The sequence below is a fragment of the Rhinatrema bivittatum genome, chromosome 4 (genome assembly GCF_901001135.1).
Source record: "Rhinatrema bivittatum chromosome 4, aRhiBiv1.1, whole genome shotgun sequence".
Classification (NCBI taxonomy): domain Eukaryota; kingdom Metazoa; phylum Chordata; class Amphibia; order Gymnophiona; family Rhinatrematidae; genus Rhinatrema; species Rhinatrema bivittatum.
In genome coordinates, this window is record NC_042618.1 from 354181906 (window position 1) to 354207838 (window position 25933).

At 43.0% G+C, this 25933-nt stretch overlaps 1 protein-coding gene across 1 annotated transcript in view; it reads left to right on the forward strand.

The window, feature by feature from the left end:
• RAB11FIP4 (RAB11 family interacting protein 4) overlaps positions 1-25933 on the forward strand; it is a 351994-nt gene that overhangs the window by 47504 nt on the left and 278557 nt on the right. Inside the window, exon 2 of the mRNA XM_029600704.1 lies at positions 25755-25842. Coding sequence (XP_029456564.1) covers positions 25755-25842 — 88 coding nt within the window. The remainder of the gene's footprint in view (positions 1-25754; positions 25843-25933) is intronic.

Sequence of the window (25933 nt, forward strand, 5' to 3'; positions counted from 1 at the left end):
CACTGTTAGCCCGGGGGAGCGCACTGTTAGTCTGGGTTTGGACACGCGTTTTCGACGCGCTAGCTTTACCCCTTATTCAGTAAGGGGTAATAGCTCGTCAAAAACACACGTCCAACCCCCCCCGAAACTAATAGCGCCCGCAACATGCAAATGCATGTTGATGGGCCTATTAGTTATTCCCGCGCGATACAGAAAGTAACGCCTGCCAAAGGCTGGCATTAATTTCGGCCGGCACCGGGAAAGTGTACAGAAAAGCAGTAAAAACTGTTTTTCTGTACACTTCGACTTAATATAAATCAACTTCAACTATAAAAAAATCTCACACCAACGCCTCCAACAGACAGCCTTGGTTCACCAATGAACTTAGAAAACTAAAACAAAGCTTAAGAAAGAAAGAAGCGACTTGGCGTAAAACCCCTTGTGACAGCACCATTTCTTCATACAAATCCACACTATATCAGTACAAAGCCCTCACCTCAAAATCAAAAAAAGATTATTTTGCATCTAAGATTCACAACCTGGTCTTTGATGCTAAAGCTCTCTTCGCTTATGTCTCCAGCCTCACTCAAACCATACCGCGAGAAATCCCCTGCGACATGGCACAGTCTAAAGCTGATGAACTCGCTCAGTTTTTCCAAAATAAAATCAACAATCTTTTAACTCAACTGCCTTCCAATACCGCTGACGCCTTTCCATTATATCAACACCCAACCTTCAAAAACTCCAGCCTAAACACTTTTGAGCCCGTCTCTTCCACTGAGATACATGCCATCTTGAGAAGAATGAAACCTTCGTCTCACCCCGCAGACCACATCCCTACCAAACTACTTCTATCTATTCCAGACACAATAGCCACATCATTGACAAACATCATTAACTGCTCTCTAGCCCAAGGATCCTTCCCAGATGATCTCAAAATGGCTTCAATCTCACCACTCCTAAAGAAACCCAACCTTGATCCGAAGGACCCTAACAACTTCCGCCCCATAGCTAACCTTCCATTCATCGCCAAGATCATGGAAAGACTAGTCAACTCTCAACTTTCAAACTACATCGAAGACAACAATCTTCTCTTCGCCCCACAACACGGATTCCGAAAAAATCGAGGCACAGAATCCCTCCTTATCTCTTTGACAGACCATATCCTACTGGGCCTTGACAAAGGAAATTCATACCTATTGATCTTGCTGGACCTGTCCGCAGCGTTCGACACGGTCAACCACTCTATCCTCCTTAACCAGTTGTCATCCATAGGAATCAGCGGCACCGTCCTTTCCTGGTTTAAAACCTTTCTCAACAATAGAGGTTACAAAGTTAAACTCCAAAACAAGGAATCCTCAAGATTCAACTCTGCCATAGGAGTCCCACAAGGTTCGTCTTTATCTCCGACTCTATTCAATATTTACCTTCTTCCTCTCTGCCAACTTCTCACCGACCTCAATCTAAAGTTTTTCCTATACGCAGATGATATTCAAATCATCATCCCTATCAAAGACACATACTCTAATACTCTTGACTACTGGGAATCATGCCACAAAAAAATCAAACAACTACTCAACAGCCTACACCTCATCTTAAATTCCTCTAAGACTGAAATCCTACTCATCTCTCCTGAGAACAACACCTCCAACAGTTCTCTTCCTACCAATCTGCCTACCACACAAGCTAGAGACCTAGGAGTAATAATAGACAACCGGCTAAACTTCAAGGCACACATCAACAAAACAACCAAAGACTGCTTCTATAAACTTCAGGTCCTGAAAAGGATAAGACCTCTTTTCCACGCTCAAGACTTCAGAACGATCATCCAAGCAGTCATTTTTTCGAAACTAGACTATTGCAATTCCCTATTGCTAGGTCTACCATCATCATACTCCAAACCCCTACAGATGGTTCAAAATTCAGCAGCCCGAATCATGACAGGCGCAAGGAAAAGAGACCACATATCCCCCGTCCTGAAAGAGCTTCACTGGTTACCAGTCTACTTCCGCATCATGTACAAAGCCATAACCATCACCTACAAAACTATACATCAACTTACCACTCTCGATCTTCAATTCCCTCTCCAAACACATAATTCTACCAGACCTACTAGAGATGCTTATAGAGGCTCCCTCCAAGTTCCCCAGCGAAAACGACCAGACACATCACCATAAGAGATCGCGCCACCTCCACAGCTGGCCCTCTTTTGTGGAATTCCATTCCTACAGACCTCAGACAGGAGCCCTGCCTCCCAACTTTTAGGAAAAAACTTAAGACTTGGTTATTCAAACAAGCATTTCCGGACACAACCCAATGACACATTCCAATGACTCCTAAAACACCACTCCTCTTGTATATAACATTTATTCTGTATACTATATTTAAATTGTATATTGTTTAACCATCTCTTTTCTCTCCTCTCTTCTTCCTTCTCCAAGTTCGGCTACCCTTGTTAAATGTAACTGTACTTTCGGACACCACAGTTCTAGTTTTTGTTTATAATGCACTCCTGTTCGATGTAAACCAGCAAGATATGTTTTCATGATTGCCGGTATATAAAAACTCTAAATAAATAAATAAATAAATAAATATCATAGCGATATTAAGTCGGAGGCCCCAAAATAAAAAAAAACAAAATTAAAAATTAAAAAAAATTAAAAATCTGCCCGCGGCCTGCGGGTCGGAAGACAGACGCTCAATTTAGCTGGCGTCCGTTTTCCGAATACACTCACACACATACACACTCATTTACTTCTCTCCTTCTTCCACACACATATGCACTCTCGTTCTCTCTTCTCACCTCGATTCTTATTAGCCACAGGAGACTTCGTTTTCCCCAGGGACGCAGGACATGCTCCACTTACTCCTCCTCCTGCAATGTCGGGCTGCTCTGCCCTTGTTTTATTTTCAGCGTGCGGCCGAAGTTGTTGCTCCTCATCTTACATCTGCAGTTTCTTGTTTCCCATGGAGAAGGGCAACACTCCTGCTCATCTCGCTTTTCACGTCATTTTCGTGAGGTACAAGTGCTGACGCTCGTCCTTCCTTGAGCCTGCGCTGCTCCAGACCCTTTTTCTTCCGGCCTTCTGCAGCAGGGCACCCGGAGTTATCGGGTGTCGGCCCGAAGACCCGGCAATTTGTTCAGAATTCTGGAGTCTCCAGGCCAAATCCGGAGAGTTCCCGAGTATGCCCAGAGGATGACCAAAACAAATTAGCGGTGATGCAGTTCCCCTCCATCAATCCCTCCTTCTCACCCTTCCTGTACTCCTTCTAATGCCCTCTCAACCTCCTCCCCTCTCTCAATCTCTGTATCTCTCACTCCCCAGCCCACCCCTTCTCTCTCATCTCTTCCAGTCCTTTTCACCTCTTCCAGTTGATTCTCTGTCATCCGCTCCCTCTCACGCCGTCTCCCATTGCCTCCTCTATCTCTCAAAACTTCCAGCTTTATCTCCTCCCTCCAACCCTTTTTTCACATCTCTGATTCTTTTTCCATCCCTCAGTTGATCTTCTGTCATTCCTTCTCTCTCACTCTCCAGAAGTAAGTAATCCCTCCCCACCTTATCCAACACAAAAAAAAACCCCTCTTGCCTCTCATCCCTTTCTTCCAATAGCTCCTCTTCCAAGCATCTCACTGGCCAGAGTCAATGATAAAATTTTCCTTTGGGCTCTGGGCAAAAGATGGATGATAACAGTGGGAAGAGAGAGCAGGCTGATGACAGGGGCAACATATTTCTCTTGGTTAGGTTCAGTGGTTGGTGAGAGGAGGGCAGCAGTGAAAATCTCCTCTGGCCATACATACAATCTTCCCCTTCTTTCATGGCTGGTCCCAAGCTGCTGCCGCATGGAGATCACATCAGGCCCTGCGGCAGCCCTGATCACTCCTTGCGCAGGGCTTCCTGCAACTACAGAAACTCATGCGAGGGCTGTGCCACTGCACAAAATATGAGTGTGCACTTATTTACAGGCCCCATGCTGACTTCCCCTACTAATGCTGCTGCTGCTGGCACCTAAAGAGTGCGGTCACTTGAGGCATTTGTGACCCCAACTGAAGGACGTATGACCCCATTTGGGGTCCCGACTTGTAGTTTGGGAAGCCTTGGTGTACAGAAAAGCAGTTTTTTTCTGCTTTTCTGTACACTTTCCCGGTGTTGTCCCTGATTAACGCCTACCTTTCAGCTATTAGTTTCGGGGGGGGAGGTTGGGTTGGCCGCGCGTTTTCCATGCACTATTACCCCTTACAGTCTAAGGGGGTAATAATAGCTCGTGTAAAACGCTCGGTCAAATGGGGCTAAACGGGTTGCTGACAAAAGGGTGGGTAGGGAGAGTTATTTATTATCATGTTTATGTAGGATACTGATGTATGGATGGAAAGGGTTGATTATTATTGGGGGGGGGGGGAAAGATTGGGTGGCTGCTGTTTTGTTTTTGGGTTTTTTTTTATTTGAATGCTATTTTGTTGTAATCTGCCCTGAGGTCCTGGATAAAGGGGACCTAATCAAATGAGGTTAACCAAATAAATAAATATATGTAGAAAGATACATGGGAAAGTTTGGTTTTATGGTTTCCATTTTATGCAAAATAAGCTAAGAATGATGTTTCCTGAATACATAAACAAATCGATTGTATTACAGTACTTTGTATAAGAACAGATCAGTGGTTCAACAAGCCGTTCTTGTTATTTATTTACATTTTTATTAAAGGATTTCAAGCAATACAACACACCATACTGTATGCATTATTTTGTACAGAAAAGAATCTGTAATCATAATCCAATAACAGGATGGCGTGTATGTTGGGGGGCAATGAGTTGATGACAGAGCTGTACACATAGACTGGATATGCCTGGGGGTCCCTTTCAACCATTATATCTGTCAACAAATTGTATTTGTTTTCTTGAATGTGGGAGGACTTGCAAGAGGAAGGAGGGAGGTCAGAGGAGAGAACAGCAAAATGTGCAGTTAGTGAAAATTAACAACTATTAGCCGGGAAGGCTTGGAGAACACAATGTCTTACCAGGACCGGCTCCAGGCTGATCCGCACCCCGTGCAAAAACTGAAATCAATGCCTCCCACTTCCCTCCCTCTATAGCAGCAGCGCTGCCTCCTTCAGCAGTGGCAGTGTCTCCGGCACAGTTAACCTATCGCTCCCCCTCACCTCTCTCCCCCTCCACACACACACACACACACACACACACACACACACACTCTCCCTACCATCTGTCCAGCCCCAGTATCTCCTCTGCCCTGCTCTCTCTTTCCCTCTAGCCACAGTGCCCAGTATTCCCCTCTTTCTCTCTTGGCCAGCAATATCCCCCTCTTTTCTCACCTCCCTTCTTCCTCTCCCCTACAGGCTGATCCTTCACCTACCGTAGCACCAGAGAGAGAAGCTTCCTTCCTCATGCACAGAGTTATTGCTTGAGGACATTCTATAGAAGGGTGTGGGAGGGAAGGGTCAGTGACACCTCCTTGAGCATGCCCCCCCCCCCCCCCCCCCCAGTGTAGCTGCACAGGTCACACACCTCAAAAGCCAGTCTTATCTCTTACCATTGGGAGCTGGGCATGAACAGCAGAGAGGGGATCTTTCCATTAGGATCTGTAGGGTACAAATTGGCAGTGTCAGACATAGAAAGATGGCTTTGATGGTCCTTTGGTCTGACCCAGCATGACGTTTTTCATGCTCTTATATGAAGGACAGGCAATAAATAAGATGAATTTACATTAAAACAGTTTAAAGTCACCTTATTTATTGACTTCCAGGGCCGGATTTAAGTTTTTGATGCCAATAGGCAAAAGTGTCTCTGTGGTGGCCATTTAAAGCTATACCAGGACACTGGCCTAAAGCAAGCAGAAGCAGGCTTCTCCTTGGTCTGAATGTTTGCTGCCTTCAAAGTTTGGCACTCTAGGCAGTTGCCTGTGTTGTCTATACCTAAATCTGGGCCTGTTGATTTCCCTTCCAATGTGGGAATGGGTGAGGCAATCGATTATCTCTGTTGTATTCCATCAAGTTCATTTGCTCATTTTGAGGGTAACTTTTAAACCCGGGCGTGGGCGTCCACGTAGATGCGCCGGCTTTATAACATGCGCCGCCAACGCGCGCATGTTATAAAATCTACCCACTCGCACATACGGGCCCGATTTTATATCGGCGCGCACAAATGCCGAATCAGGCACGTAAGTGGGGGATTTCAGTAGATGCGTGTGGCGATGCGATAGGCCCTTTCCCCAGTTCCCTCCCAGTCCGCTCCATTAAAGGAGTTGACTGGGAGGGAACTTCCTAAACCTCTTAGCTAACCTGCCTCCCTTTTCCCTTATCCGCCTTGACCCCTAAAACACCGCTAACTACCTTCAGCGGGACAGTGCTTAATCGTGCTTTCTCGGCCCACCCATGCCCCACCCAGACCCCGCCCCTGGTCCCTCCCCCCCTTTTTTTTTTTCAAGCCGTTCTTCGGCGTGTACCGGGAGTTGCGCGCATGGCTGTGGGTGTTCGAAAATGCGTGCACGCAGCCCAGCCACACACGTTGTCTCCCAGTATAGGCGTGCATAGGCCTTTTAAAATTAGGCCTTTTATGTTCAAATGTTTTACATTCCTGGATAGACCCTGCTTGTAAGGTCATCCATTTCTAGTTGTTTAAGAATAGCTTGGCGAAAACAGTACTTTATTCCCCTGCAAACTACATATAAAAGGTGAAATTCTGCTTAACACCACCACTTATTTGTATTCCATGCAACACTGAGGAGATTCGATTTTTCTTTTCTCAAGGAATTTCAAATATGATGTTTTGCCAAGATACATATTGTGCTCACTCCTGAACAAATTCCGGCAGGCAAAGAGGAAGAGAGGTGTCCAGTGAAGGGAAGAAGGCACTGTCTGTTCCTTTTGCAGTTAAATAATGAGATTTGCCTCCTTTCGTAACCCTTAGGGGACAGACTTCCCACACTGCACTTTTTTGGTCTTCATTTGTATGTAGTTTAGCTGCAGTTAGTGAACAAATTAGGTCACTGGTAATGAGAAGCAGCAGCTCTGATGCATACTTAAATATTAAATCCATAATGAGATGGAGGACAAACTTGTGTCACCAAGCATGTGACCATGATAGAGGACGTGTTCTGTGGTGGGGATGGGATCATGGGAAGGGCAAGGCACTGCAAATTACAAGGCAATTAATTAAAATTTCAGAACACAAGAGTAGTGCAGAACGTTTTCCAAAGTGAAAAGTAGCTTTAGCTTAATTTAAATAAAAGCATACATGATTATGAAAAGTAGGCTGCAATATCTGGGTGAAATGTACTTTAGGGCTACCTGAATTTATTATTTTTTTTATTTACTTGATTTTCTATACCGATGTTGGTATTTACCTTCACAACGGTTTACAGAGAAGGTAAACCACCCCCCCCCCCCCCGCGTGCGCTGAGCCTATCTTGCATAGGCTGCCGGCGCGGGCAAAGCCCCGGGACGCGCGTCGGGGGCGTGTCACGGCCAATGCGCCATCGGGGGCATTCCGGGGGCATGGCCGTGGCCTCCGGAGCAGCCCCCGGACCAGACCATGGCGCGTCGGCAGCCGGCCCGGTGCGCGCAAGTTACGCCTGCCTTGGGCAGGCGTAACTTGTGCAACAAAGGTAGGGGGGGTTTAGATGGCCAGGGGGGGTGGGTTAGGGAGGGGAAGGTGCAGGGGGGGGGTGTGGAAGAAAAGTTCCCCCGAGGCCGCTCCCATTTCGGAGCGACCTCGGAGGGAAAGGAGGCAGGCTGCGCGGCGTGGCGAGATCAGGCTGCCGATTTTGGGTAGCCTTGCGCACGCCGAACCCGGATTTTAACAGATACGCGCGGCTACCCACATATCTATTGAAATCCGGTGTACTTTTGTTTGCGCCTGCGTAGTTTTATAAAATGTACCCCATAAATATTACTAAAAAAAACCTCATGAAATTATATAAATGAATCAAATCATAAAATTAATTTAATTGTGTAAAAACAGAGGTTACCCTGAACCCCTCTCCCAGCCCATATACATTATGAATAAGGAAAGAGACAATGTTCAGACAGTCCCAACTGGGACAAATATCGTGCTTACGTTCTACCTGCGGGCTTTGCACCAATGCTCAAAGTGAACATGCCTACATGCTTTCACTCTGAAACCTGCCAAGGGTACAAGGTATGTGCTAGCCCTTGCACCTGCCTTTTTCTGCAGGTACAGTTCTGTTGGAAAGCTACAGACAAATATATGTGTTCTCTTTTTGCTCCCCTGACCTACGTCCCCCTGGAAAAGCCTCCAGTCAATGCGACTGAAAGTCCCTATGTTGTGGGAGATCTTTGAGCCGCATTGAGGAAGGGTGAATTTCAGACGGCCCATTAACGTTGGTAAAACTCTTTGGAAAGTTGTCCTCATAATATATTGCATTGTCAGTCTTTCATGAGGCTTCAGAACTATACATTGCTCCTCAGGGCTAGCAGTAGATTCTCTTGTACTTTAGAGAGGAGAAGCCTAGTCACTAGGACACTGGCATTTCCTGGTTAAAGCATATGCTCTAACCCGTTAAATTATTTGTATCATGTTATATTTATTCTTCCTGCCTCTATCTTCCTTCCAGCTTGTCCTTAAGCCTCCAAGTTTTCCATACCTTGTTGATTGTAACTTTGACTTATTCCTTTTCCTTTGTTATCTATTATTTACCAGAACTGTTACCTCAGTTTTTACCCTTTGTTAAAATGTAAACCGATCCGATATGGTTATCTACTATGAGGGTCGGTATAAAAAACTGCTAAATAAATAAATAAATAAAATAGTCATTAGAGCAGTGGCTTGTGAACCAGAGAAGCTAGAGTTTAAATCCTGCTGCTGCTGCTTATTGTGACCTTGGGTAAGTCACTTACAAACTAAGGCACTTCTCCCATTCTGTGTCTATAGGAACATGCTTCATAAATGAGGCCCTTAGATGGTATAAATTCTCAGGTGTTAGGGAAATACCCAAATGTAATCCACTTTGAAGTATCATAAAAGGTGAAAAAAAAAAACCAGAGTGAAATTGAATGGTAAAATAGTGCAAAATCAGGGTCCTCTTGGTCTGTTTAGCACAAAATCCATTTTCAGGACACTGTGACATATCAATGCAATGCTAAGACCATCTTTCTTCTGTGCTAATAGGATAGTACTGCTGCTCTACATTAGGGACCTTTGTTTTTAGTTTTTGTTTTATTTTTCCTGGGGATTTCATTGTGTTAACAAAAAATCAGTGTAAAAATGACTTTTCCACTGATTTTTTTTATTTTTCTTGTGAATTATAACAAAGTACATTTTTTCCACTGATTTTTTTTTTTTTTTGTTATAGCATTGAAATCCCAGGCAAAATAGAATAAAAACTGAAAACTAAAGTCCCTATCTATTATCCACTGTTAAATCTTCTTCATATCTGGGGATTCTCAGAATTTGGCCCAGAAACTCCGGCATTTTGAACAAATTGCCAGGTCTCCTAGCCAACACCCAAGAACTCAGGGTGTCCTGCTGCTGAAGAGGGCCCAGAAGAAAAAGTGGTTGGAGAAGCAAGGGCCCCCATGCAGCACGAGGAGGATGAGGAGGAACAGAGGTCCCCACAGCAGGAGCAGGAGGAGAAGAAGAGTCTGCCCCCATGTGGCAGGAGAAAAAATTGCAGAAATAGCAGCAGCGTTGGGCCCATGCAGGAATAATGAAACAGAAGCAGTGTTGGGCCCGAGGCTGCAGAAGGAGGATGAGGAGCATTAGACCCCATGGGCCTGGGGAAAGAGGACGCAGCTGTGGCTAACGAGGATCGAGGTTAGGAGAGAGAATGAATGTGCATGTTCTTGTGTGGAAGAGGGAGAGAAATGAGCAAGTGTGTATGTGTGTGTGGAAAAGAGGGAAAGGAGGGAATGTGCATGGGTGTGTGTGGAAGAGGGAGAAGAGCATACCTGGGAACCTTTGGCTTCCAGTCACCCTGAGATTACCAGGAATTGGGGGGGGGGAGCAACTGCACAGTGGGACCGGATGCTCACAAATTTGCTCTCATAAACACTCTTACGTGTTCACACTTACTTTCACTGCTCATTCTCTCACATTCTCACATTTCCATTTACACATTTACTTCTGCCATTCTCCCACCAACACACACACTCACTCACGTCTCTCCCTCTTCCATACACACATGCCCACTCACTTTCACACCCATGCTCACTTGCACTCAGCTCTCTCCTACTCATCTACATATACTCAGATCTCTTCTTCCTACACAAATACACACTCACTCTCACAGACATGCTCATTCATTCTCTCTCCCCCCCTTTCAAAAACCACTAGCAACAGCAGACTCTAACTTGGGCTCCTGGAGCAGCAGCAGCCTCTTCCTTCTCCTCCTGTGCTGAGGAAGTGGACGTTGCCTGTTTCTCACTCCTCGTTTGATGCACGGGCAGGAAATCGCAATGTCGATTGGCCAAGGCAAACAGGATGGGGCGGGCAAGTGGCTGGATACAGGAAACAGGCTGTGCAGGAGCAGGTGGTGTCATGAGGAAGCGAAGTTAAGTTAAAAAGGTCCGGAGATGGCAGAAATCACTGTCGAGTTCCTCCTTTATCAGCCGCGCAAGACCAATGACGTTCATTTCTTCTGTTCGGGTCCAAGCAGATTGGTTTTGTTGCAGCACCCAGAGAGAATTCCAGAGTCTCCGGGCCAAATCTGGAGAGTTCCCAGGTATGGAGAAGAGTGAGTGAGTGTGCATGTGTGTTTAAGAGTATGTGGGTGAATGAGGAGTGAGAGTAAGCATGTGTGTGAGTGAATATATGAGTGTGTTAGTCTGTGTGTGAGATAGAAAGTTTAGGCACATGCTGCTACCGGGTTCCCATCCTGCTACCCCATGATAATCTCAGGGTGACTGGAAATCAAATATTCCTAGATATGGGCTTCCTAGAATTTCTCTCACTATTCACATAAATGTAAGCTGTGAATCACAAGAGAAGAGCACAAGGTCACTGCTTTAGGATCAGATTATTAACACTATTGTCATGATAGTAGTGTAAGAAGTTTTAGCCTGACAGATTTCCATAGGTGGATGTTAGAGAGTGTAAGGACATATGTAGGGAACTATTTACACAACAGGCTTAGCTTTTTGGTGAGGCACATAAAGCATCCTACAAGGAAGCCAAACGCACTCAAGAAAGGCTGAAAATTACTTTCAACAGTAAAAGAAATTCTCACCAATACTGTACCTGGAGAAACCCGGCCATGGCAAGAGCCACCTGTCCAGAGTCCACCTCAGCCTAAAATGCCGGCAACGCACCATGTCAACCTGTGGTAAAATACAGGGATTACAAGTGAAAACAAGATCTATGCAAAATAAAGTGGCAGTTATTTATTCCCACAACTACTGCAAGAAGCCATGAGGGGGCCAACACAGCAGGCTGCAGGAGAAAAGAGGAACCAAAACATGCCATGGGTGGCAAAGGCACAATACCCTGGTGATCTACTGTTGGCTTCCTGCAGTATTTCTGGCAACATCCTGACTGTGGTCTGGGGCACTTTTATGTGGCCTAGGAGTATCTGGTTTTACTTCCAGAAGATCAGCTGATTATCGCTGGGGTCACTGCCAGTGGGATGAAGCTTCATTCCTCTCTATCTACTGTTATTTATTTGGCACCGTGGAAAAGATGTGCTTTGAATTTGAGTCCTCATCATGATTCCTCGCCTGCCTCTAGTTTTCTAGTCGACATGCAGTAAAATAAGCCAAGAAGCGTAAAAATGAGGCTGTATTTTTAAATCAAGCCCTGGGCTTCATCCATATGACAAAACCTACACATACACATACTCGTATTGGCAACAAAATGAATTACAACCGTAATCTACATAAAAAAAAACAACCCCCAAAAAATACTAGCCTCCATCAAAAGTATTGCACAACTAAACCCACAAATACTTCTAAACATTGAACCTGACCGGATAACTAGCATTTATATTTAATTAAAAATCAAAACAGTAAATGCAAGATATATCCACTATACTTCAGTGTACAAAGAATTAATTTGTTATGAATAAGGAAAATAACTGTGTTGATGTGCTAAAAGGTTTTCATAATAAATATTCCCCACTGGACTGCATTTATACTGCAAAGCTAAGAGGCTGACTTTCAAAAAAAAGTTGTGCTCTTAAATTTAGGAACCTAAATTGGGTGATGCCTGTTTTCAGTCAAAGTTAGGAGCCTAAACTTTCAGCTGAAAATTCACCTAAATTTAGAGGCCTAAAATGTAAGGCCTTCTATTCATTTGCCTAGATTTAGGCTGTAAAGTTAGGAGCCTAGTGCTGTTTCTTTTTCTCTTGCCGAAAGTCCATCTTTATAGCCACCCACTTTTTAAGATTCTAAATTTAGGGGCCTAGTAAAATTAGGAGCTGACATTTAGGAACTCAGTCCTAGTACATTTTCAAAAGAGTCACTTTGGGAGCCTAATTCAAAAAGTTAAGCATCTAAACCTTTTGAAAATAGACCTCTAAATATAATAGTGAAAAAAAACAACCCATGCAGGTCTATGAGGCAAAAGAAATGAGGCAGAAAGGATATTTGAGCCTTCTGTAATTATGGAAGTGATGTGGCACTGAGGTACACGCACTCTAAGGTTTCCCATTGCTGCTGTACACTGTGAGTTACTCATAGGTCGAGCAGACCCTGTATGTTGAACTTGGATTTCCTTCCCTTGTTGTTCTTGCTGTTCTTAATTGATCATCAACATGCATTATGCTGTTTGTACCAGATCATGATGGGTGGCAGAATATAAGATTTTCATTCAAACCCCACACAAGCAACAGCATCCCTCCCGCTCCAGTTCTAGGCCTTTCTGGAGCTCCAGATGAAATATTCAGCCATGTTGGTTTATAAAGAGGGCTTCTACGATGTGAATACAGCTTACAGAGATGTTGGGTCACTGATACTACATCAAAGTGCCAGCGCATGTATAAACGAGGCTACATACTATGACAAAATCCAGTCCCGATGTCTCCCAGAATGCCTCTGGCTCTTTGGGTTTCACTTAAATGTCATTTGAGATAAATCTGAGGATTTCAGACTGGTGTTCCTCTTACACTAATTGCACAGCAAGTAAGTGGAGGAGGAAGAAGAAGGCAATTATTACTTTTGCTTCATCTATTTTTAAAAAGGGACTAGAGAACTGGACCTTTCTGAGTGATTGCCATGTTGGCTCCAGCTCCCTCTCAGCACATCTTATATTGCATCGCCAGCTTTTTCACTGAAATGTACAGTCAGCGAAGAGCTCCATGCTGAATACAAATGGGAGGCAATTTTTTTTTTTATACAAATCAAAATGTAGCATTTCCCTTTTAATATGGGACTGTCGGCAAATCTACTCCTCACTAATTAGTGACAGGCTGAGCCACTGGTTGGGAGATTCTGAAGCAACACCTGGTTGGCGAAGCCTCCAACATGTCATGGGGAGGAGCAGCGTTCTGGAGAAGGCTGGATACCCTACAGCTTCTGCAGCCTTTCCTTGGCCTAGCACAAAGATTATCCACACACCACAGTTTGAGTTTTTAAAGCCACATAGGTCCCTTCCTCAGATACGATGAGGAGCTGAGAAGGAGCCTCTGGACCCTATTCAAAAAGGAGGTTTTACCGTTCTGTGTCTATTGGAAAATAGTTTTTATTGAGCAAGGCCCAATGTGTCCCACCTTCCAGACTTTTCTTTAGCCCAGTTCATTCTTCACCTCAAAGTCTTCTGTTTAAGTATCAGTGGGAGGGAATGTCTCCATTTCTTAACCCCCCTCAGCTACCAACTTGCTGCAAATTAACGTAATGGGCAGGACGCGCATTGGATGTATTCTTATTATGGGGGGACAGTGCTTGCTTTGGAGCTCAACGCTTTCACGTTTATTCTTGCTTGGAAAAATGACTCTGTTATCACAGCAGTGGGGGATAAACCAGACAGCAGACAGAGCATGCCTACTCCAAAATGTAAAGTATTTTGCTAATTAATCTCTCTATCGGAACACGTCTATTGATTTTTCAGAAACTAAGCAAAGAGCTTTTTTCAGTGCAGATCCTCTGCTTCGGAAATCATTATCTTTTTGCTGGTCGACTGATGATCTTCTGACGTTTTGGAGAATATGTAAAACTTGGCTTTTTAACAAAGGTTTTGATTGACTTGTTTCTGTCTGTATTATGTTTTAATTCATTTTTTGTCCAATTGCATTTGTTTCTTTGTGTACTGCTGTGTAGCCTGTTTGAGAGAGGCAGTTAATAAATTTGAAAATAAATAAAAATACTGCAAATACATGAGCAATGAATGTTGATGTTTGTATGTAACTTGCAGGTATTACTACTACTACTACTACTACTACTACCACTTATCTCTTCTATAGCACTGCTCGATATATGGAGTGCTGTACAAAAACATATGAGACAGTCCCTAGTCAGAAGAACTTACAATCTAATCAAGACAAAGATGCAAAGCAAAAGAGGCAGCTGGTGTGACTTGTTTTACCGCACTGCTTATGCTCAAAATTTGGGTGATACTGGAAAAGAAAACAATCTGATTCAAAGAAACTTCATGAACAATGATGCATGTAATACACACACACCTATAAAGCTATTGAGCTTTGTGGGACTTCTCCAAACTAACCCAGAGTTAGTGCATGAAATATATGTTTTTATTTTCCTTTATCCACATTGCCTAGTAATATTATCGAGCCTCTGTGGCACAACTTCTATTTTAAACTATGCACAATAACTTTAGCATCCATCCCTGAAGAATAAAACTGACAGCTGTAATATGGATTTGACTGTCAAACTGTTCATTCTAAAGAAAAGGTACAACCCAACTGGGAAAGCTTCTTCTGATCTAGCTCATTGCTGTCAAACGCTGCCACCACATTTGGCAGTAAACAAACTCTGATTATGAGTCAACAGAATGCCCTTAGCTTCCTATTAATTAATATGTGAAATCCTCCCAAGGAGAAAGAACTGTGCTTGATGCCCATCACAGCTGGACAGATGTTACTTACACATTCGTTTTCTCCACACTAAGGACACACTGAACAAGATAATGAGAAAAGTCTCAGAACCTGTCATGGTAAGAGCTGAAATGCCAGGACTCACCCAGGAGCTCAGCAGGAAACTCTGCCAAAACTTTTGCAACAAGGCAGAAACAGATTGATAAAACAGCAACTACATAGGTAAGAAGTCAAACTGTGCAGTTACACAGCTGTAAGGCAGAGATAAGAGCGACATGTGAGCTCCACGCTGCTTGTGGACTCTTGTCCACAGGCAGAATTGCTAAGGCACGACTTCTAAAGTACATGGATAGTTATGACTTGATAGCTAGAAATGGCTATCCCTTCTCTTTACCTTACTGCAGGGGTGATCAAACCACTCATCGAATCCCCCCACTCCCACCCAGCCGGTAAGAATAGGAGATAGTTCGTGCAAATACATCTCATATGTATTCATTAGAAATATCCTGAAAACCTGACTGGTTGGGGAGCGTCAAGGACCGGTTTGAGCACCCCTGCCTTACTATAATGAAATTCAGACACTATAAGCATCTAGAGCAGGGGAGTCCAATTCTAGCCCTCAAAGGCTGCATACCAGTCAGGTTTTTAGGTTAACCCAAACAAATATACATGAGATAAATTTGCATGCACCCTGCTTCAACTATATGCAAATCTATCTCATGCATATTCATTAGGGATATCTTAAGAACATAAGAAGTTGCCATATTGGGTCAGACCAAGGGTCCATCAAGCCCAGCATCCTGTTTCCAACAGAGGCCAAACCAGGCTACAAGAACCTGGCAAGTACCCAAACACTAAGTAGATCCCATACTACTAATGCCAGTAATAGCAGTGGCTATTCCCTTAGTCAACTTGATTAATAGCAGTTAATGGACTTCGCTTCCAAAACTTATCCAAACCTTTTTTAAACCCAGCTACACTAACTTCCCTAACCACATCCTCTGGCAACAAATTCCAGAGCTTAATTGTGCGTTGAGTGAAAAAGAATTTTCTCCAATTTGTTTTAAATGTGCTACTTGCTAACTTTATGGAATGCCCCGAAGTTCTTCTATTATCCAAAAGAGTAAATAACCAATTCACAATTTCCTATTCTAAATCTCTCATGATTTTATAGACCTCTGTCATATCCCACCTCAGCCGTCTCTTCTCCAAGGTGAACAGCCCTAACCTCATTAGCCTTACCTCATAGGGGAGCCAATCCATCCCTTTTATCATTTTGGTCACCCTTCTCTGTACTTCTCCAGTGCAACTATATCTTTTTTGAGATGCATCAACCAGAATTGAACACAGTATTCAAGGGGCGGTCTCACCGTGGAGCAATATAGAGATAATATGACATTTTCTGTTTTATTCACCATTCCCTTCCTAATAATTTCTAACATTCTGTTTGCTTTTTTGACTGACATAGCACACTGAGGGGCAGATTTTTAATCTTACGTGTGCGGGGTACATTTGTGCGCGTTACCTGGCGCACAAATGTACACCCAATTTTATAACATGTGCGCGCTGCCACGTGCATATTATAAAATCCAGGGTCGGCGTGCGCAAGGGGGTGCACACCTGTGCACCTTGCGTGCGCCGAGCCCTAAGGGAGGCCCGATGGCTTTCCCTGTTCCCTCCCACCTTCCCCTCCCTTCTCCTATCTAACCCACACCCCTGCCCTATCTAAATCCTCCCCGTACCTTTATTGCAGGAGTTAACTTGCGCGCACCGGCCAGCTGCCGGCGTGCCAACCCCCGGCACAGCTGCTGTGCCGGAGGACTCGGGACCACCGCTGCCCCAGGACATACGTGTGTCCCAGGGCTTAGGCTCGGCGCTCGCAGGGGTAGGTTTTAAAGGGTTACGCGCGTAACCCTTTAAAACCTACGAATGATACGAACTCCGTGAATGCCGGTATAGAAAATACTAAATAAATAAATAAATAAATAAATGTATAACCTTGCACTTTTCCACATTAAATTTCATCTGCCATTTGGATGTTCAGTCTTCCAGTCTCAAAAGGTCCTCCTGCAATGTATCACAATCCGCTTGTGATTTAACTACTGTGAATAATTTTGCATCATCTGCAAATTTGATTATCTCACTCATCGTATTCCTTTCTAGATCATTTATAAATATATTGAAAAGCTCCAGTCCAAGTACAGATCCCTGAGGCACTCCACTGTTTACCCTTTTCCACTGAGAAAATTGAACATTTAATCCAAAACTCTGTTTCCTGTCTTTTAACCAATTTGTAAACCATGAAAGGACATTGCCTCCTATCCCATGACTTTTTAGCTTTCTTGGAAGCCTCTCATGAGGAACTTTGTCAAACACCTTCTAAAAATCCAGATAAACTTCATCTACAGGTTCACCTTTAACCACATGTTTATTAACCCCTTCAAAAAATGAAGCAGATTTGTGAGGCAAGACTTCCCTTGGGTAAATCCATGCTGTGTTCCATTAAACCATGTCTTTCTATAAGCTCTGTGATTTTGATCTTTGGAATATTTTCCACTATTTTTCCCAGCAATGAAGTCAGGGTCACCGGATAATTCCTGGAGCCCTTTTTAAATATTGGGGTTACATTGGCAACCCTCCAGTCTTCAGGCACAATGGATGATTTTAATGATAGGTTACCAATTTTAACTAATAGATCTGAAATTTCATTTTTTAGTTCTTTCAGAACCCTGGGGTGCATACCATCCGGTCCAGGTGATTTGCTACTCTTTAGTTGTCAATCTGGCCTACTATATCTTCCAGGTTCACAGTGATTTGGTTCAGTTCATCTAACTCATCACTCTTGAAAATCATCTCTGGAACCAGTATCTCCCCAACATCGTTAGTAAACACAGAACCAAATAATTAATTTAGTCTTTCTGCAATGACCTTATCTTCTCTAAGAGTCCCTCAATCATCTATCGGTCCAACTGACTCCCTTGCAGTTCCCTGCTTTGGATATATTTTTAAAAGTTTTTATTATGAGTTTTTGCCTCTGTAGCTAACTTCATTTCAAATTCTCTCTTAGCCTGACTTATCAATGTTTTACACTTAACTTGACAGTGCTTATGCTTTTTCCTATTTTCTTCAGATTGATCCTTCTTCCAATTTTTGAAGGATGGTTTTTTTTGGCTAAAATAGCCTCTTTCACCTCACCTTTTAACCATGCTAGTAATCATTTTGCCTTCCTTCCATCTTTCTTAATGCGTGGAATAAATCTGGACGGAGTGTCTAACATGGTATTTTTAAACAATGTCCACTCCTGTTGTACACTTTTAAATTTTCAGCTGCACATTTCAGTTTTTTTCTAACAATTTTTCTCATTTTATCAGTTTCCCTTTTGGTACGAGCCAACATTCTTATCCCAAAACAAACCCATCTTGCCCCCTCACCAAAGCCACCATCCAAGAACCTATCCTCCATCACAAGTGACAATATAAAACAACTCAACATAACTAAAATGCTAACACCCACTGACCCACCAGAAGCCCTAGTCCAGCAATGGAACAACACATCTTCTACAGCAATAAACACCATAGCTCCACTGAAACTCAGGCAAACTGTTATGATTCTGTTCATGGCTAGGCCCGCAAGCAGCCTCTCACAACAGATTGTGAAGGCCAAGTGTCCGGTGAGGGTGTTGCTGTGTCTGGCTCATGTTTTGGACTTTCAAGAGTTTGTTTCTAGAAATTTTTTCTTCTCAATTTTTTTTTTTTTTTGGAAGATTTGTGTGTCTTGTCTACGACCTGCAGGAGGTGCCTGCACCCACTTGATAGCCACGAACCTTCCTGAAGCACCTATAAGACCCAGGTATATTTTTCCTCACAACCTGCAGGAAGCACCTGCCATCCTCGTTCTTCTCATTACGATGTTGGCTCCTCTGCCTGGGTTTCATATGACCTACAGGAGGCACCTGCGCCCAGGTTTCCACATCCAGTGCTAAGTCTACCCTCATCGCCAGTATCATCGAGCTTCAGTTCGAGATTGTCTCACCCAAGATGTGGCCTTGCGTATTCCATCTCCACTTCGTCAAACCGTCCAAGTCTCAGAAAAGCAGTCTTGTGGAGGGGGTCCTTTGAGGAGGGTGTGCTGTTATGATTCTGCTCGCGGCTAGGCCTGCGAGCAGCCTCTCACCTTCACCTCCAGCTTGCCTGCTCTCCTGACGCCATCACTCCTCCTGCAGCGGTCGGGGCCGCCAACGTCCTGCTTCCACCTCCGCGGCCTAGCCTCAGCCTAGCCTCAGCCTTGCCTTCTTGCCTAGTGTTCTCGTCCGACCATGTCTCCAAGTACCTTCGCCGACCATGTCTCCAAGTGTCTTTGTCTTGTTCCAGTACCATTGCCTGTCCTTGACCTCTGTCCATCCTGTCGCATCTGCCATTTCCAGGCGGCGGGTCCGAAAGCGCTATCGAGTGCCCGGAGGGCTACCCCAGAAACCAGCATTGCGTTGTTGGGTCTCTCCCGATGCGCTCAGGTTTGGCAGTGGTCAGAGCTCCTGGTCTTCAGCCTATCTGCCCGTGCTTGGACACGCCTTGCCTGCCTCGTCGCTTCGTTGGAGCTCTCTGCATTCGCGCCGTGGTCCAAGGGCACACACTAACCTCCCCAGAATTGGGACCGCTCCCTAGCGCTCCCGCAACACAAACTGGATGCCGAGGAAACTCTTCAAGGTTCCACAAGGGTCTTCTACTCCTGAAACAGCAATCACACTAGCTTGGCTTAAACATAAAACAGACACAAATCTTCACAACTGCAAGAAACACGCCAAGAAATACAAACCAGCCATTCATCAGGCAAAAAAGGCCTACATTGCCAAACAATTAGAACTCTCTATGAACCACCCCCATAAACTGTTTGAACTAGTACAGAAGATCTCCAAACCTATTTCTCAAACCACCACTACCCTCGCAAGTGGCCACACAGCAGAGGACTTTGCTAAATTCTTCATGGATAAAATCCTGGCTATACATTCTTCCTTTGCGAACTGTACCTCCTTCTCATCTCTTCCAATAGCCTCACACTCTTTAACTACAGACACATCTCAACTTTCCACAGACAACACTACATTGCCAACCTTCAGAACCATCACCCCCCAAGAGGTGGAAAATAACCTCCTAAGAATTAGCCAATCCTTTAGTCCACTAGACCCAATTTCCCCAAGGGTCATTCACAACATTGACTACAGTCTAGGACCCTCTAAGTTTGGTTGCATAGCCATTCTGTTTCATGTTGACTTTGTTTTACTGTACAGTTGCTGATATGTTTAATAGTTTATTGCTGTTTGATTGTATTTTATTTGTATATTTTCTGTTACCTGCTGAGATTTGTGGATCAGTGGGATCTAAATTGTATAAGTAATTAAATAAATTAAAAGCAAGGTCTAGCCCTGTGGCTTTCCAATATAATCAATACCACCTTGACTCAAGATTTCCTTTCTGACACACTAAAAAAAGCAATAATCAAGCCTATTCTGAAGAAACCAGGCTCTGACCCTAAGATAATCAATAACTACTGCCCAGTCTCCATCTTTCTTTTCTTATACAATCTCGTAGAAAAAGTAGTCTACTCCCAACTGCTTGTCTTCCTTGAGGAGAGAAACATCTTGCACCCCCATCAGTCCAGCTTTAGAAAAGGCCACAGCACTGAATCTGTCCTATTGGACATCACAAATGGCATTCATCTAAATGCAGATCAAGGAGGTGACACTATCCCAGTCTTACTAAATCATTCTTCAGCATTTGATGCAGTTGATCAGTCTCTTGATTCAGCATCTAAAGTATATTAAAAATGATAGTACTGCCCTTAAATGATTTGAATCTTTTCTAATCAACAGAATCCAATCTGTCATGTAGGTCAACAAACAGTCCACCTCTAAAAACCTTGCTAGTGGAGTATCTCAGGGCTCTGTTCTTTCCCAACTCTCTTCATCATCTACATCAGTCCTATCTGCAACCTGATCCTATCTTACAGCATTGATTGTCACTTATTTGCAAATGACATCTACTTTATGTCAAAATTGAAACCAAACCTCTCCCATCACCAGTCTCAACAACTGTTTCACAGCAGTAGCCCAACAACAATTGTACACTCAAACTCAACCCCTCCAAATCTGAACTCTTCTGGTTAAGCATCCAAGGTCACCCCTACAGTCCATACCCTTCTATTTGGGACCCCCTTCCAGGCCACTGACTTGTTGTGAAGCCTAGGGGTATAATTGGACCCTAAACTCACAATGAAATCCCACGTCTCCAAGGTTGTACAAGCCTGCTTTATGTACCTCCATCAGATTCAGCAATTGTGTAATTACTTCGACCAGCATAACCTTGCTTCCGTTTTACACATATTAATCACCAGTTGATTAGATTACAGTAACTCTTTACTGAATGGTATCTCCCAGACCTGCTTATAATGACTACAACTTGTTCAGAACACGGCAGCCAGAATCTTGGTAAAGGCCAAGTCAACGGATCACATAAGGCCCATCCTTCACAAACTATACTGACCACTGATTGAAACAGGATTAAATTCAAAACCCTGTGCTTAGTCTTCAAATGCGTGAACAAACAGGCACCCGTCTCTTTGCTTTCTACACCCCTGCTAGAGAGCTCTGACCTTAAAACAAAGGCCCTCTTGTCCTCTTCACCCCTTACTTACACTAAACTCAACTGTATAAGACTTCAGTTGCTATGCTTCCAGAATCTGGAATGAGGTTCCACTATCCATCTTTCTAGAACCAAACTATCCCAGCTTCCAAAAAAAAAAAAAAAAGCATAGGCATGGTTATTAAACCAAGCCTTCCAATTGTGGGCTCAGTAAGAAGAACAAAGTTTCCCTTCCCCTAAATGTTTGTTTTCTTAGTTCATACAGTGCTATCTAGTATCTCTATGAATATACTTGTTAATCCTTTTATTGACTGTAATATGCTTTGAGACCATCTCTGGCAATATAGTGAAATATCAAATGTTTGTAAATAAATATCAAGGGGAATTTCAAAAACAGGCTACCAAATTTTGCATTATGGCTAGTTTGCTATGATCTTCAATTAAAAAGTTTAATATTTTTCTATCACAGTACTTTTCATTATCTTGAATAATGAAATGATTCCTTAACCAGATAATGAAGTAATACAATAATAAATAATACTAAATAATGAAAGGATTCCTTACCCAAAAAATGGGATGTGGCTTGAGAGGAAACAGCTCTAAGATGTTTGGTCTTTGAATACTTTTCCAAATCTATAGCAAAGTTGGTTGAATTAACAAGTTTGAGACATATGAGCAGCAGCACCAACTTTTAAATGATCCTGAAAACTATAAAATATATTTCATAAAACATTTTTTAACTTTACAAAAATGTTTTAAAGGAATATTCCTCCAGAGTACAATAGAAAAATATATTGGATTAGGTATATTTATGTACTTAAAAAATAATAATTTCTTACAGCTCCTTGTAATGGAATTACTTACCCTGAATGTGAATACTCTGGCTAAGGATGTAATCAGAAGCTAGGCCTTAGTGGACTCAGGGTTCCTACAATTACACACATCACATGACTAATAACTGTGAGAACATAAGAGGTAAATAGCATATGTGCAGAATCACAAGAAAAGTAATTTGTTTTGCATTTCTCAAAACATGGTTTCAGATAGACAAACAGAAAGAGGGATATAATGAAGGGAGAGAAAGATTTTGTAGTCAAACAATTAGAAGAAACAGAGCCTATGCCGTCCTTCGGATCTTGAGATAACAGAGAAAGGGAAGTATGGCATTGCTTTATTGTAACTATTGCCTTTACTCTGTGTATGTGTAATACCTTTTGCTGCATTGCCTTCTACTGGGCATATAATAAAACATTGCTATTCTGGAATGTACTGTGGGCTGTCTCAGAGTGTGAGTGTGTGGTGCTTTGAGTTTAACAGATCCTGATGGGGAGGAGGGCTGCTTGCAGAATGCTGGTTTGGGTTTTGTGTTCAGGGCCACAAGTCCCACTCAGGGAGATGTGCTTGGAGGATATTGGCCCTGTTTGAGTTTCAGAGTTTGGAATTCCCCCAGGGAAAAGGCCTTGGGGGATTCTGATTTTGTGTTTTGCTGCAAGCAGGCAGTGAACCTGTAATACCTCTATATTTGTTTACCTCTTGATATTTACAATCACAGTTATCCATGAAGGGAGTGTTAGGATTATAAGCTAGGGCTATTCAACAAGTCCACCATGAGCTCTTGGGAAAAATGGTTTAATAAATCTAAGAATAAACAAATAAACACAGGCAGCTAGGAAAGCTGTTTTACCAGTTAACAAAGTCCATGTTCTTCACTAACTCAGCTATAGGGGTATGTATGTAGGAAAATTTAATTTCATGTTCTAATAATTTCATTTTTTGTTTCTTTTTGTTCATTTAATTTTGTCATTTTAGCTTTCATTAAAACAATTCAGCAAGCACTAAAATGACAAAACAAAATGAAACAAAATGTCATTGTCTTTTTCTTTTGTCTTGTTTCAGATGGAAATCACACAAAATGAAACACTTTTTGTTGTGTTTTCTATTAATGTCGTTTTAAAGGGTAGGTGAACACAAAAGGAATAGATGCCGTTATCTTTTCCAAATACTTTATTGATGCAGAGACGTTCCAGATAAATTGCCCGACTCTGGCCGAGTTTCGCGGCCTTCTAGCCGCTGCCTCAGGGGCTCCAAAATTCAAATCATTAATAATGTTTGATCCACTCAAATCAGATAATGTGCCAACGATGATAAAACAACTTCACAACGATGGGTCCAAACACAGAGACTGCGGTTTACACACAAATCTGTGTTTGGACCCATCGTTGTGAAGTTGTTTTATCATCGTTGGCACATTATCTGATTTGAGTGGATCAAACATTATTAATGATTTGAATTTTGGAGCCCCTGAGGCAGCGGCTAGAAGGCCGCGAAACTCGGCCAGAGTCGGGCAATTTATCTGGAACGTCTCTGCATCAATAAAGTATTTGGAAAAGATAACGGCATCTATTCCTTTTGTGTTCACCTGACGGTATCATAGATCGCCTACCTCTTTGTTTTAAAGGGTAGCACATCTGTAGTCATCTGTAGGTATTGCCAGTTCTCCAGGAATGAAACATTTCCTTTCTGATCCTAAATATGGCCATCAGCTTAAAATTCTTGGATTAGCACTTTCCTTGTGTGTAGCTCTATAATCAGACCATTGGGGAAGTCACTTTTTCATTGCTTCGTTTACCAAGCCACGTTAGACCGTTTACGATGCAGCATGTGGCCTAACACAGAGATAACACACGTTATTTAAAATGTATTTATTTATTTACAGGTTTTATATACCGACCATATATTATCCTGTTCCAGGCTCTATGCATATGCTAATGAGCTGATTCGTATGAAAATGAATGCTAATCATCTCATTACTACCCTAAAATTTGCAAATTCAAAAATCACAAGCTGTGTTATTGAATAGAAATTAGCTACAATTCAAGAGTTGTAGTTAACTTCCCTAAGAGCATCGGGATTCTAGCACATCTTCCGATACTCCTGGGGTCATGCCTTAAAAGGGGCCAATTGGCTCTGAGTAACACCTTCCCCAAATTAAGTATGTTAAAGTTCCCAGGGTTTTTTGTAAACTACCTTTTCCACCCTACCCCCACCACCCTTTTAGACAGTCAAAAGTGAAAAAAAAAAAGATTTTATGTAAAATACGTTTGAGGACATGCCCTGCCCCCCAACCCCTCCCCTTTGACTAAAAATTGTCCTCCAGAAGTCAGCCCTCCATGTTAGCCCACCATCCGGAGCCCCCTGGACTTACAAAAGTAGCCCTGGTTATCTAGTGGGGGCTTTTGGAGTGCCTCCTAGGCTCCAGTCCCTATGGTGCCCCTTTTCCAAAATGGTACCGGCTATCCCTATCATGTGATGAGCCAATGGCAAATTGCTGGCCAGCTGGTGCCATTTTGGAAAATGACCACCACAAGGTCCAAAGTTTAGGGAGCACTCTAGATCCCTACTTGATCATCAGGGCTACTTTTGCATGTCCAGGGTGGCACCAGAAGGTAGGTTGGGGTGGAAGGCTGGCCCCAGAGGTATTTTACACTTGCCTTTTTTTTTTTTCCCCACTTTGTCCACCTCTAGGAACAGCCAGAGGAGAGAGAGGTGGGTTGGGAAAAGGGGTCTATGGAGACCCATGACATTCTTGGTGGGGGGTTTTAGGGTCAGTCGGCCCCTTTAAGGCATGACAGCCTCACAGTCCTGGGAGCCGCCATTGTGTGGAATTTAGGGGGCAAGTAATGCCATGGTATTTTACCGCTGGGGAAAATACTGCAGGATTTACAAAGTGGCTATGCCGAGTACTGCTGCTGAATAAGCCCCACGATATATGCCCTCTGATAAAAATACCGTGACTTAGTTAATGAGGCCCTTAGATTGTGAGCCTTCTGAATGTAATCTGCTTTGTAGTGACTGACCAGTCACAAAAGGGGGAATATAAATCAGAAATTAAATTAAATATCTCTTTTTTCTGCTAAATTGACTTTGAAATTGATTTAGTGATGTAGCTATAAGTACTTCTACTGAATCACATAACATGATTTGGGAAACACAAAGTGGGGTTCCAGAAACCCAAATGGATCACAGATTGCTAGCCATGAGGTCTGTGGATCACAATCAGCATATGACAGATTTGGAGGATCTGTCTCTCCTATCTCATAAAAACTATTTTAAATCATCTGCTCATAGAAAGAAATATGAAAAACCAAACTAAGGTCACAGATAGTAAAGTCTTTCATGTTTTTCTTAGGTGGAGAAACTTGCTAAGTACTTGGATCCACATGACCTGGGTAAACTAAACTTCAAGGACTTCTGTCATGGAGTTTTTGCCATCAAAGGTAATTGATGCTTTTATACCTATAATTATAATTATGATTATGATTTATACCTAGAATTCTCATAATGTACAGTGGGCTTAGAAATGGATAT